At 30.7% G+C, this 15326-nt stretch overlaps 1 protein-coding gene across 2 annotated transcripts in view; it reads right to left on the bottom strand.

Annotated features, from left to right (window-relative positions):
• Positions 1 to 15326, bottom strand: part of LOC129219425 (catenin delta-2-like) — a 120341-nt gene that overhangs the window by 74981 nt on the left and 30034 nt on the right. For both annotated transcript variants that reach the window (XM_054853823.1, XM_054853824.1), the window contains exons 3-5: positions 13922 to 13963; positions 4063 to 4234; positions 2425 to 2563 (exon numbers count right to left, since the gene is read on the bottom strand). In XM_054853823.1, the coding sequence (XP_054709798.1) occupies positions 2425 to 2563; positions 4063 to 4234; positions 13922 to 13963 (353 nt within the window). The remainder of the gene's footprint in view (positions 1 to 2424; positions 2564 to 4062; positions 4235 to 13921; positions 13964 to 15326) is intronic.

The raw sequence follows: 15326 nt of genomic DNA, 5'->3' as shown, positions 1-15326 counted from the left end.
GCAAAAAATAGCACAAGTAATTTATTTTAATAAACGAAATGCAAAACTTCATGCATATTTTGTTATTTTACGCTAGTTTTTTTTCTGCAAAATACAAATCTGAAGTAGGAGATAATGAAGATGATAGGGATACAAAAGCACAGCTCAATCTGAAAGGAAATTAGTTTATTGGACAAAGAAGTAGATTTTTTCATTTCTCCTCAAACTTTTTAAGAGATTCAATTTTTAAAGAAATTAGAAATTGATACAAAGTTTTTAAATACTGATCTTGATGAATAGTGTGAAAACCAATATTATATTAAAGCTAGAAAGATGGTAAACAGTAACGGCACAGCTAAAAAAATGTAAAACTAATTTTTTACTTTCGACATTTTCTACTACAAGTTATGTCTGAATGCAGCCACATATTTCTACATTCATCAATATCTATATTATCGAAGTCATTACCACTTTAACTTGTCAATGAAAAGCAATATCATAACGATGTATAATTTAACAGTGTAAGTAATAAAATGCATTACATTTTTTTTTCTCTTTTTGGAATTTTAACTCTCTGCTTTCTGTTCTGAACTGCTTAGTTCCTTTATTTTAAATCTGCAATATGTTGCATTTAATTTTTAAAATACCTCCAAATGAAGCCTTTTTAATGGATAAATTAAAATCAACAAAGAGCAAATAAATGTAATTGAATATTGAAATGCTTTTAGGTCTTTGCATGAAAATTCCTTATCGATGATATCTTCCATACCTGACCTGAAAAATGCCAAGTTCCATTCTGCAAATTTTGTTCAAAAAAAATAGATATCTCTTCACGAGAATAAAATTCTCTTTAAAATAAGACCAAAACGAAGTTACTAAAATGAAAAGTTTCGGTTTTAAAGAGGAAAAACTACAACTTTTTGCTAAAAATTGCTGTTTTTCATATTTTTAGCCTTTTTGTGGCATGTGTTAATATTATCGGATTAAGCTGAAACTTTGCAAATCATGTTTTCTAGTTCATTGGCATATTTAAGGGGGGTGCCGCAAAAGAAATTCGAAAATCAATTTTTTGTGACCCCCTAATTTAGATATACTTATTATAAGTAGACACTTGCGAAATTGGCCCTAAAGCTAAATGACTATGAATAAAATCAATGATTTCAAATTTATTTTTTATTTAGATTTCTATAAAATATAATGCAACTTTTACAACTTTGTATTTTTTTTAAGAGCTTTTTTGAGAAATTAAATAAAACTGCATTAATTAAAGAATGATATATATATTCAACTAATAGCTACTGCTAAAAATACTTGATGTTGTCATTAATATAGCAGCCATTATGGAAGAATGAAAAACAGGAAGATTGATGCATGAATGAATTTAGCTACAAAAATTGTGTAAGAGATTTTTTTAAAAACAAAACTAAGCAGTTGAATTCCTTAGGACAGCACGGTAACCAACAAATAATGCTTGCAGCTTTAGTATGACATATTTTCTACAGTGGTTAGAAAAAATAGATCTTTATTTCTGAATTGCGTTACCTCTCAAAAGTTGTAGTTTGGTATCCTCAATTGGTGAAAAATAATGAAAAAAATCTAAGTTGACATCTTCAGTTCACGGATAAGGCTAAAAGTTTTAAAAAATGTTAAAAATTAAAATTTAGAAAATAATAATATTAACTTTTTTGTATTTTTTTACAATGCAACAGCCATAAATTGTCAGTATATAGCGTAGTTTGAACCAAAAAAATATTCTATTGCTATTACATAAGATCTTTAGCTCGTGAATGTGCCTCAGATTGGGTAGGAGATTTTAGTCCAATTCAAAGACGTGTTCGAAAACGAAAGATCTTACGTAAATACTATAAAATATTTTTTTTAGGTTCAAACTATGGTATATAATGAAAATTTATGGCTGTTGCATTATAAAAATATAAAAAATTAATTTTATTATTTTTTGAAAAATTTTATTTTTAGCATATTTTTACAAAATTTCAGTCTTATGCGCGAACTGAAGACGTCAACTTAGAATTTTTTCATTACTTTTCCCCAACTGAGGATATCAAGTTACAACTTTTAAGAGGTAACGTGATTCCAAAATAAAGAAATAGATTTTTTCGAACCACCCCAGCCACACTGCCAATGGTGATCAGACTTTCAAACATATGTAAATAAAATGTTTTGTATCTAAAGCCGCAATTTTAAATAAAGTATTAAGAAATAATTTATTAATCTAAAAATAGAGATATCCAACAAAGCAGCAAACATTTTAAAGTTATGACCGCATAAAAAAAGTCGATAAATTATCTTAACCCTTTTTGCTGGTGGGAGTCCATTCACTGTTAAGATTTACTGCCAAGAGGGTTAACATGAAACTTCATGATCAGATCTGAAAGGCAAAATTTTTAACACAACAAAACATAAATATACAATGCAGAAACTTACCTGGGTCATAAGTATACTCTCTGTCATGAGGAACATTTGTAGGATATGGCAAAAAGTCACTAGTTGGGGCGTTCGGGTGAGGTGGTGTCATGTGGTGAACAACTTCTCTTGTTTTAATGACTTTTGTGATAGTTTTGTGCTTTAAGAAAAGAAAATATTTTATAAATATTTTTCTTTTAACTAAAAAGATCATCATAAGATAGGCAAACATTTCTTGAAACAAAATTATCATAATTCATAAATAGTTTAAATCAACATAAAATATAGTTTGATTTAATTAAAAAAAAAAAGTAAATAACTAAAAGTTTTTTAAAAAGCATTCCTAACAATTGAGGCTAAACCTTGTCTGCAAAACTTGGAAGGCTGGGCAATTCCACATCAAATCAATCAAGAAAAAAAAAGTTTTTGACCTCACCATTTTCAATTTTAACGACATTTGGTGTGAGGGACACATATGACAAGATAAGTAATCCAGCCAATTTTTAGAGGTCTACTTAATTTTTTACAAAGTACAGGGCTGTTAAAAAAACTGAAAAAGTACAAAAAAAAAAAAAAAAAAAAAAACCAAAAGTCAAAAATTGTAGTAAAATAAAAATTCAAAAACTACTGTAAAGCTAAAGAACAGAGCTCTCTATTGATATAAAACACGACTTTTTCATGACAGGTTTAAGTTTCAAGGCCATTCATTGTGACTTTTCACCTTGAATATCTCAAAATGGAATTTCCCTTAGAATTTCATCAAAAGAAATTATTTTATAGCTCTAACACTTTTCTTCCACTACACCAAAACTTAGACCGGGATCGCAATGGCAAGGTACTACAAAAAAATCAGGAATGTTCACATGTTTAACATCGTGGAAATTCCATATGTCAGGTCAGTCACCTTCTTGACCTCACCATTTCCGATTTCAATGAAATTTGTGCAAAGGACACATGACAAGACTGCCAATCCTGCCGATTTTTAAAATTCTTCTTCAAAAATTTTACAAAATACAGGGCAGTTAAAAGCTTAAAATGTGTGAAATAAACGGAAAGTTTAGACATGCAAATGACTGTAACTTCTATCCTAATTAAAGAAGAATAAAAATTCAAAAACCATTCTAAAGTTGACAGGTTTAAGAATCACTGTGACTTTTAACCTTGAATATCTCAAAACACTACCCCTAGAATTTCTTTAAAAGTACATATTTTGCAGTTCTAACATTAGTCCTCTAAAACTTAAATTTAAATAATGTTTTGGAACAAAGTTACACATAATCGTTTGAATTAAAAAACACCAAAACAATTTCTCGCATCATTTCTTAGCACATAATTGGTCCACTTTTTTTGGTTCAAACACTTGTGGTATTTAATTGGACACTAGATAAATATACAAATTATTGTAACTAATTCATAATAACAAAAATAAAATGAACAAAATAAAATATTTATTGAAATATATGATAGTTCAATTTAAATTAGTTTTGGTAATAATAACTAATAAATTTCAAAATACTTAATTAAAATATTTACAAGATGTGTGATGAGGTTGAAACCTCAAGCACTGATGCACCAATATTAAACAGTTTTAAAAGCATATTTGCACTCTTGAAATTTTAAATAAAAATTTTGCATGGTGGAAAATAGAATGCTGCTTACTTCCTGAGTTTTAGTCTGAGCTGTACTTCTGCTGATTAAAGAAGCATTATCCACAGGCACAGAAGATTGTGAATTATTTGAAGATGCATCTTCATCTCCATGTCCATTAGTAGAAGTAGATGTTTGATAGCTCATACTGTAACTTTCTTGAACTTCTGGAATACCTTCCTGCCTAAAAAATCTTCACATTAGTATATATATAGAGCATTTGATTTTTTTTCTTCAGACACTACATAAATATCAGTTTATTGGCATTGATTTCAAAATTTGTCCCGACATAGCTTTCTGTGCATAAACAATAACTGAAGAAAGAAAATTTACATAAGGGAAAACAAATGAGATCCGAGAAAAATTGAAATATTAATAAAAAAACTTGTTTTCCCCTTAAGCTCACCATTTCCCACCTCCAAGGAAGTTTTATGTGTTTTATTATAATTTTTTGAAATCAATAGCTAAAAAATGCTCCTTTCAGACAAATGCCCTCATACTGAATTACTGAATCAGTAAGACTAAGTAAAAATAATAGATTAAACTTTTACCAAGTTTCTAATACATAGTTGTCAGCTAGGGAACATTTCAATGTGTAAAACGATAATGCTGTTTTGATAATAAATATGTTAATCAAGTCTTATTCATTCATCTATAGTAAACTCCCGATTATCCCCAAACATTCACACTTTAAAGGGGAAAAAAAAAATTTGGCGATGCTTAAACTAAGTGTAGATAAATGCACCCATTTTAACTTGACAAGTAAACATAATATTTTTAGGCATCCCTTTTGATTTCTTCCTTCTCCCTTGTAACCTTCCAAAGTCAATAAACCATGATTTATAGATCTCATTAAGTATTGATTTTTAAATCTACACTACTTGTTCAAACCTGATTTTTAGATCTACATTATTTAGGCGTATAAATGAGTGACCACACCAGTTTTGCTAGGAAAAATTCTCCTCTCCTATATGTTTTGTGTTACCTAGCTTAATCTGTTTCAGTTAGTCTGTTAGCACGATTTTCTCGCATATGTATGTAACCCAATTGCAATGAAGAGAAAACTTTTTTCAAAGCTTTTGCAAATTTTTTACTTTCAATATTAACGTTTTCAGCTAAAATTTGAATGTTTGTAGGCATTACTGATTTTTTTAAAGCTATTGCAGTCATTAGGATCAATTTTTATCTATTTTGCAGTCTATCCACGGTTACAGTGTCATTTTATTCCGTGGATAACTAGAAGTTTACTGTAACTACATGCAGCACACTTGCAAGTATAATTTTCGAAAAAAAAAACGGTTTTCCAGTTTTATTGCGCTTTGCACTATTTGTTTCTTGTATTATTTTTTACAAACACTCCCCCCCCCCCAAAAAAAAACATCACCCAAAAAAGATATTTTAACAAAACAGTTTTAGAACAATTTTTTTTTTTTTTTTTATAAAGTGATCTAATTTCATTGTTACAATGACTGATGTGATTCTTGAAACTTATAGAAACACTGGAAGTAATCCTTGCATTTGAGTAACTCAAAATTTCTAGAGTTCTGCCTATTTTTTTCCAAAAGAAATTCCCTCGACGGTATGAAAGAAGGAAAATTCCTAGTCAAAAAAAAAAAAAAAACACCATGGAGAAAAGAGGAACTTCAGTTTGCCGATTGATGCAATGTTCACAAGTAGTTGCACTTACTTTGCACGTGGGAAAATCCATTTAAAAAAAAAAGAAGGACCATTCTATAGCATTTTCCCCCCTTTGTAGAGATCTAACAAAAATGGTAACATCAATCATAGGTATTTGTACCCTTCTGGTTAGTGTGGATGTAAGAGAACACAAAATAATTGTCTAAGCCGTGGTATTCACTCTTAGCGCGAAAAGTATTGGCTAATGTAAATTGGTATGTTTTTCTGAAAGAAAACACAAAGTTCAACTTAAATCTCCCAAGTTTAAAAGATTTTTTTTTAAAACTCACAATAGAAAAACATATCAACTATTCCAGCCTGTCTGATCCTTAAAGAAACTAGCTCTAGTTAAATACAGAGAATGAGATTTCTCTGACAAAAATTCAACAGCATACTACCTTACCCATGTGAGATGCTATGTCTTGAGTTTGAAATTAAGCTGAACACTTATTTTATCATCAACTTCCGTCAATCTTTGCACAACAATCTTGCAGTTTTGTAATTGGATGCATTTTAATACCATGTCAAAACATACTTCATAGCATTAGGGCCAAAGGGGAATTTATGCTTGTACACAAAAACTTTTTGGACAGACTTCATGGTCATCATAACTGAATGTACTATGCATGCTAAAAATTGGATGTTCAAGGTTATGCCTTTAAAGAAATTAGTGATGCACTGGATAGTGATTTTGTCGGATACCAGATATCCTGTTCCTTGCCAGATCCAGATATCCGGCTTTGTAGCTGCTTTTAGTTATGTTTCCAGTTCAATTATTTTTATGTAATGCTGTTTCTCAAAATAATAAATCAAACTTGTTTTATAAATCATTTCGTTAACAAAATATAAAATACATTTTAAAACATTTTTTAGAACTTCTATATTTTAATGTACAATATTTGAGTATTTCTGCATATAAAATGAAACACTAAAATATTGTGTTTTATTTCTAGATTCTTTTGTAGGAAACAAACTTAAAACAAAAATATTTCTGTATTACATTTTGGAGCTTTTCTGTTTCAGAGATCATTTAAATACGATTTTAAGTGAACAATACTTAACCTAGTAGTAAGCGCAGGTTTTGTGTAAAAACAGAAGGTCTGGGGGTACTCCCACCGGAATTTTTTCTGAACTATAGTTTAAAAGAAGCAATTTTTGATGATTACAAGCTATGTAAGAAAACAAAGTGTATTGCAAAATTTTTGAAACTTAAGTCTTCAAAACACAATAGCCAGGTATGATTACAATATGGAAGAAATTGGTTAGCGGTAGCCTAGGAATTTTTCAAAGTTATCGCTTTAAAATGCACTTAGACACAGTCTTTGGTGATGTTAAGAACAAGAGAGGTTGGGGCGATATTGTTTTGATGTTGAAATCTCAAGGAATGACTCCTAAAATTTTTTTAAAATTGTAACTTTAAAAAAGCATTTTAACATTTAAAGAGTGATGTTAGGAACAAAAGATACATCGAACTTTCAATCAGAAATTTTTCAAATGCGAATGTAACCACCATTTTCAAAATGGAAGGAAAGAAATGAAGTTCAGAGAAATGGTAATTTAAAAACTGCTAGTTTAGACAATCTTTGCAGATGGAAGAAAATCCTGGAAAAATTCTGAAAATGAGAACTTAACCCAAGTTTTAGGCAATGTTTAGTGATATTTTGGTAATTTTATTTTATATATCAATGTAATCAAAAACAAATGAATGTATTAGTCGTTTTGCCACCCCATAGAGGCATGGGCGGATTTATGGGGACATAGGCAGGGTTGTCCTATTTTGCCCACCCCGAAAAAAACCTGGAAAAAACCGTCCGGGTCAAAACATCATCTTGTCCACTTTTTTGGTAAACTGAAAGTTTTTAGTTAAAAGCTTGAAGTTTAAAAATAATAAATAATTATATAGATTCTTCCTATTCAAGTAATATTTTAATGTAAAAATAGCATGCATAAACATGTATATAAACAATTGATTGAAAAATATTTTAAAGTGAAAATAAAAAAAGTAAAATCGGTTGAAGGTTATGCAAATGTGTATATAACACAAATGAGTGTTAATTAGTTATAATGCATGTAATAGCATTTATAAAAACAAACACATCAGCTGTACATTAAGAAATTTATCCATGATATGGAGGTTTATTACCCATAATAAATGCATTCATATAATTAAAAAGTAGAAATAAAAGCTTTTAAAGAACCTGATGTGGTCAAATTCGTACAAATTCAAAGGGCTGGCCATATTATAAGATTAAATAAAAAACAATCAACAAATAAAATTTTTTTAGCTTAACCTAAAGGAGTTATAACAAGGGATGGACCTTATTTCAGATGGGTTGATTGCTTTGATAAGGATTTTTCTACCATTAAAGTGAAAAACTAGCAAGCCATGACTAAAAAAGATGAGGCCTGGAAGAAAGTTGTTGAGAAGGCCGGAGCCCACCCAGGGCTGTCACGCCACTGAGGAAGGAAGGAAGAAATAAAGTTTTTAAAGGTTAGAGTCTCAAAACATTAAAAATCATTTTTTTTTTTTAAGGAAAAACTACTTGATATTAGTAAAGGAAATGTTGACAAGAAGTGAAATCTGTTCTTGTAATACAAATTTAATGATCAGCAACAGGCTCTGAACCCAGCTAAGCTGTTCCTAGTCAATTTATTAGTCCTCAATGAAGATTAATGGCCATTTTAAAGTTCTCTACCCTCTTTCTAATTATAGTCTTTTCTTGTACACTGTTGTGAGTACCCACAACCCTAATAAAGTAGCAATTTGTATGACATTAACACCTCCATAAAAACATGCAAAGTACATTAATCTTTTACTATGGAGTGTGGGCAATAAAAACTCAAAAAACATAACAGTAAAATGTTTTTAGTCTATAAATCTTTGTTTTGTAACAATCATTCTATTTTAATTAAATGATTAATTCATAATAGATATGCTAATTTTACTACACCATAACAATAAATTTATGTATGTATAATCGGTTGATTTTTCATTTTGTCCAATTTCTTCCAGTGTCCTGGACTTTTTACAAAAAAGTGGACAAAATAGCAATTTTGGACATAGGGGTGCAATGCCCCCCCCCCCCTGTTTTGGGAGGACTTTATATAGTAACAACACACCTTCCAAAATCTTGGAAAGAACAAAAAAAAAAAAAAATCATGAAAACAAAAAAACCATGATTTTTTCCACTTTTTTCTCTTTTGAGTAGTTTAGAAGGGAAAATGAAGAGAATAGAAAATGTTATTTTCTGATGGGAGAAAAGAAAAAACATTGTACAAACAGAAAGTAAAAGCACTATAAACAACATTTTTATTTTTTACAAAAAAAAAAAAAAAAAAAAAAACCTTAAACCCTAGCTGTTCCAAACTAAATTTCAGATTTCTCAGAATCATACATTGCAGAGAATACGTCTGAATAATATGAAAGGTCAGGGAGTATTGCACATTTTTTGTATGACCGCTATACTACCTGGTAAAATGTTTTTCTGTGTTTTCTTTAAGTTTTTAAAAGAAAAAAATATGCAAGCAAAATTAATAACTAGAGCTGTACTTCATGCGCTCAGAAAATTTTCGTTTTTTTTTTTTTTTTTTTTTTTGAGAGAGAGAGAGAAAATAAATACTACCACAACTGAATAAATTTCAATTACCTGAGCATTCTGATTTAATTACTGTTTAAAAAGCAAGCTAAGTCATAATCATCTGAGTCTAAATAAGCAAGACATTGTCATTACTGAAATCTAAATAATTCCTATAAGTTAAACAAGCTATAGCTTAGCCACTTTGAGGTAAACCCCCTACTCCAGAAAAATTGCATGATTTGTTGCTATTTTTTTTTTTTTTAATCTTGAAAAAGCTAATTTTGTTTTCAAATACTTGAAAATATGGAAAATTGTGGCTACAAACCTTAAATTTCAAAATTTCTAACAAATGGGAGGGAGAGAAATGCCAAAATATGTCAAATTCAGATCCTTGCTGCATCCTGCAAATGCATCCTCCGAATGTTGTAAGACCCTTAAAAATTATGTCCTAAATCTGCGTATGTATAGCGGTGCTCCCAGCTGGAAGGAATGACATAGAGACCCCCAGCCCTGTCAATGTTCTTTCATTAATGTCATAGAACTTTAAAATGATAATAAACGTTGGATAATATATTAATTTCTGAAAAAAGTCAAACCCTAAAAGAGAGGGGGGGGGGGGTTAAAACTCAAAAACCCCTTTGCATATGCCACTGTTCTGTGGTCAGTACGAGAATTTGTGATGTATTTTCTGCAATTTTCCAATGCGATCTGCCTCCAGGGACTTGTTAACTTTTATATATACATCCAACTACTGACTTAAAAACGCATGTTATATTTGAAATAAGTTTCTGGGTAAGTCTGGAGTTGAGTAGCAATACTTGAATCTCCCTATACTTTTTAGGAGGCATATTAAACCTGTTTTATCCCAACTTATTTTCTTAAATTTGAGAAGAACGTTATTTTTAAGGATTGATTAAATCTTCAGCTGTCCCTTTAATAGGGCAGTGGGGGCGGGGCTTCCTCAATTCCAAAATATCTGCTTTGACACTATCATGTTATAACAAATCTAATATTAAACTACAACCACAAACTGTAACAAAAGTACTTTATCAATTAGTGTTACTTACGTATTTACTATAGCAGACACCAAAACTTTCATAGAAATATTTCTGAAATACTTAATATAACCTCACACTGGAACAGCTGTTATTACTAAATAGCCTTGTTCACATGGACTTTTTCTACTTTGCTTTAAACCGCATTCTGGTTATTTCCTGGGTAAATTTGGATCTTTCTTTCTCTTGCTTTCGAATGGAGTAAATGTGAGCTTTTCCCCCAGAATGCACTTCGCAAAGCGAGTTTCTGTTTACTAGCTGGATAAGCCACTAAGGTCGCTGGGTAAAACTGTTTCTTCGGATACAGGATACAAGCTTTTTTTTGCATGTGAAGAGTGAATTTTCTGACCGGTTATTTTAGGAGTTGGAGCGGGGAAACGTGAAAGTCTAATCTGAACGTAGCTAATGGCAACTAAAACTGGAATAGCCTCACTTATTTGTAAAATGAAGCAGGCTGGTAGTGTAGCCACTTCTATAAAACTATAACAATGATAATACCAGGAGCAATACAGAACATAAAAAGTTTATGCTTCGTGGTTTATTTCTTCAAAAAGTGAGTGAACTTGAAAATTCGAGCAGTGCCCGTAATAATTTGGCCACCCTCTGTAGAAGCAGAAATTAATAACAGAAACATGAAAAGAAATTACATCAACCTAAGATTTAACAAAAAATGAAATTTTTAATTGAAAATTTTCTATTATACCTCCATTTCATACCGGATAATCCCTATTTAACACCCACATACCGGATAACCTATCTGGAGTGGACTGGCCGGATCGGATACCAGATAGTAAAAAACTCAGCCGGATACGGGATAGTTATCAGATGTCTAGTGCATCCGTAAAAAAAATTAAATAAGAGGGTCATTCTCAGAAAAATCAGGAATTTGTGATTCTGGTTTTTTCACTATAAAGAATAAAAGCTTACAAAATAATTCAAGTGAATAAAACACTAATACAACTGATGGAATATATTGAAGTTGCTAAATGAGAAAAAAAAATTATCTATTGTTTAAATTTTGGTGACAGAATGTGATTTATCACATCCGTGGACTGTAACCGCTTGTCTTTTTTTGTTTAAATATTTTATACTTTATGCACCAAACAAGAAATTAGTTATTTAAGCTATATTTTCAATAAAGTACACATTTAGTACACACATCTCAAAAATTTAAAGTTAAACTTAATTTTGATATTTATTTAATTGCAAGTTTAATACTTATAACCAGAGAAATAGTCACACCAGTGGACAGAAAAGAAAGTGCCTATAAATTCTTTCAGTTTGCAGCACCAAACTAATGGTTGAAGGATAAACTTTCAAGAAGTCATTTTGTTTAGTAGGATAGAAACAGAAGCTTGCTTTGAGATTTCTGTAACTTTAAATTTTTTGTCCTTGCTTTATAAAAAGTAAAGATCAACTCATCACATCTGTGGCTCATACAAATTAAAAATAACCAGGTAAGATAATACAATAATTCAATGAATTGATAATAATAAATGTAAATATTTGTTTTTCAACTTTCAAGTCAAAACTTCAAAAGCACGTGTTCTTAAATGTAGAAAACGGTTGTTTTTATCATATCAGTGGACATCACATCTGCGGACAGTTTGTCCATGGATGTGGCACAAACAAAGTAATTTTTAAAAAATTTATTATTTGCTCGCTTGATCTGAACTACTATAATAGCATTATTACTTTAGGATAGATTTAACTTAATCTTAAGTATTTAACATATTAGGAGAAATTTTATTTTTTAAAAATCAGCAGCAAAGTTCCTGCTTTTCTTGAGAATGACACAAGAGAGAATAATGATGAATACAAAAAAAAAAATGTTTATGTCAGTCAATTTTCACTTGTTATTGACTCGCATGAAAACAAAGCTCTAAAAGAAAAAAAGAGCAAATGCCGCTTTATCCTTAAAGTAAAAAACACAAAAATTCAAAGAAAAAGTAGAAACAGGAGAAAGGCTAACTATCCTGAAAACAAATTGAGTGAATGTACGTTCTGTTTTCCACATAGTGAAACCTGTGTCAGTTGACCACTCGCGGTGCAGTACTTTGGCGGTCAACTTAGACAGGTGGTCAACTTATAAAGGGTGGTAATACTTTTTTTTTTTTGTCATTTCTTGCACTATGTATTCATTTTTTGAGGAATTCACCCTTACTCTTTCTGTTCAACTCATTTTCATTGTTTAATATTATTGAAAGTAAAACAATAATTAAAAATACTATTCAAATAATTTTGTTAGTTTTTCCTTGTTTTTAACTATATTAGACACTTTAGTTTTAGAAATTCCTTATATGTCAGCTAATATTCTCTGGCTTTTTCCATTTTCACTTAATTTTAATATTTCATACTTTTTATTAATCTCAAGTTCAGCTAATTTTCTTTTTGAAGCCTTTTTTATGTAAAACTTATAGCACAAAGAGCAACAAGCTCGACTCTCCCAGTTCATAAAGGCAAAATCAAAATGTCCTATCTCTTAATCCCTTGCACCAGAAACATGTAACTTTACTCATTAGCAAGCCCAGATCTGCGTACCCGCAGTGTGAGAGGCCCGCGTCCTTAAAGGGGCTAACGGCCCTAGAAATTGAAGAAAAAAATAGAAAAAAAAAAACTAGTACTAAGATTTCTTCACTATACTAAGAGACACTGCTGGCCTGTAGGTATGGGCCCTACATATTTTGTTGCACTGGAATCAAAATGTATAGATCTGGGCCTTCTCTTTTTAGCACAGTGTTGTCACAACAATTGAAACTGAAAGAAAAGACTTTGAACTTTACTACTGACACCTATTTTCATTGAACAGAGTACAAAAAGCTATCTCAAATAGAACAACAAATGAAAAAGAAGTTTGGAGAATAAAGAGCAGCGTTACTCTTAATGCTGCTGTTAAGTTAGTACAATGCTGTTCCGTCATCAAAGCATTAAAAACATTCTTAGAGAGCTATGAAAAATGATAATAATAATAATAAAAATAAATAAATAATAAAATAAGATAATTTGCTGAAGAAAGTTAAAAAAAATAATAATAAACCAAGTGGTCAACTTACAAAGGGTTTTTTACAATACTTCTAACCAAATTTGGCGAACATTAGTGGTCAAGATAGACAGGTGGTCAAGATAGAGAGGTGGTCAAGTTACAGAGGTTTTCCTTCATTATATGAGATAGGACTAATTCTGTTCCTGACAAAAGCGGTCAACATAGACAGGTGGTCAACTTACAAGGGTGGTCAACTTTACAGGTTTTACTGTACTGCAATTCTCTGCTTTCATTACTGCAATTCTCTTTTTATGTAAAAGACTATATATTTTACAGCCAGAAATTAGTTTAAAATGTTACAACCACATTCAATCGGAAGAGATGAATCTTTTATGATCAAAAAGTGAGTTAGTACATAAAAAGGAATCTTCCTAAATGCCAAAAACCATGACTCCTTGTTACTGTTTGAATAGGGAATTTAAAAATTTGATGGAACAGAAAAACAAATTATGCCTGAAATTTCTGAACAGAATCAGCCTTGTAATATACATACCACAACATAACAAAATGATACTTACAAATATTCAGGTAGACTTGATCCATGATCAGGATAATAGTGCCTAAAATAATAAAATATCACAGTAACATTACAATGTTTTCCTACTTTTCTATTCTTCAAACATTAAGATTTGTTATGATACACAAAATACTAAGTTCATATTTTTCTTACACACACTCACACATACATACATAAAAAAAGAAAAATAAATCATGCAGATTAAGGAGAGAAACATGCATTATTTCAACATCAAAATCATACTAGTACAAACCTTAGCACAGTCTCAATCTGTTCCGTACGAAGAAATTGCTGTTCCTTGGTAGATTCTGTAGTGCGGCTAATGAAGCTGGGGAAAAGGAGAAGCAGCATGGGTTTAGGGATTAAAAAGCGAATAGCAAAATTTGGAAGGCCTAACAGTTAGCAATTGATGGTACTATTGTAGGATGCCTGGCCACACTATGATTTAAATTGATTTTGTAATTTATAAGGCTAATATTATGCTTTTATGACTTGGTTAAGAATTATAATTTGCATTTTACAGTAAATGTATTGAGTAAGAGAGGTCTTCAACTAGTGGCGTACGTACTAGGATATGTGATATGTTTCTTTCCAATCCAATTTCTATAAGTCGCATGAAAAAGAAACTGTCGATCTAACTTTTGCAAAGTGGCCCTTCAGGCATTTCTAAGATGGTGTTGCACTCATTCTCTTTAAAGAAAATTTTAAAAGCTGCCCCCCCCCCCTGCTCTCTTGATCACATCTCTCAATGTGCTCTCTATCTTTGCGCCTTTGAAATTTAATCAACACTTGATGAGAAAAGCAAATCTATCTTCGAAAGTAACACACATTTCTGACCATGAAACATAATTTCCTCCTTCCTCTTGTCCCCCAGAATGGCATCAGATTATTACACTTGCTCTCGTCCGTTCTATGTTTTTGAGAGAAAAAAATCCACAACTAAGTAAACATTTTCATATGAAACCTCCTACTTTCAAAGAAAATTGAAGAAATATTTTAATGCATTTGTTAGAAATAAGCATTGGGGGGGGGAGGGGGGAGGATCAAATGTAACAAACGTGTTTAAGTATAGTAATGTTCAATTTTCATACTCCTGCGCCAAAAGGCTTGGTTTCTGTGATTGTGATTTTTGCAAATTCTGTAAACAATTCAGATTTAGTTACAATTTTTGTTAATTGTTGCTTTTATTTTGAATTAACAATAAAATTTTTCCTTTTAATTTTCAAACTCATTTGCTTAAGTGAGCTAGCTCTCTTCAAGGATCACATACGTGAGTCTCTTTATGGAAAACCTGCATATCTGAAATATGGCGTTTCCTGTTTTTTGGTACAATGAAATATGTTTAACACAAAAGTGCTTAAACCGAAAAATAGGTTAATAAGCAATGCTAAAACAATTTTGACAGT

This window comes from Uloborus diversus, chromosome 3, assembly GCF_026930045.1.
Source record: "Uloborus diversus isolate 005 chromosome 3, Udiv.v.3.1, whole genome shotgun sequence".
NCBI classification, from domain to species: domain Eukaryota; kingdom Metazoa; phylum Arthropoda; class Arachnida; order Araneae; family Uloboridae; genus Uloborus; species Uloborus diversus.
This window is presented reverse-complemented; position numbering and strand designations above follow the sequence as displayed.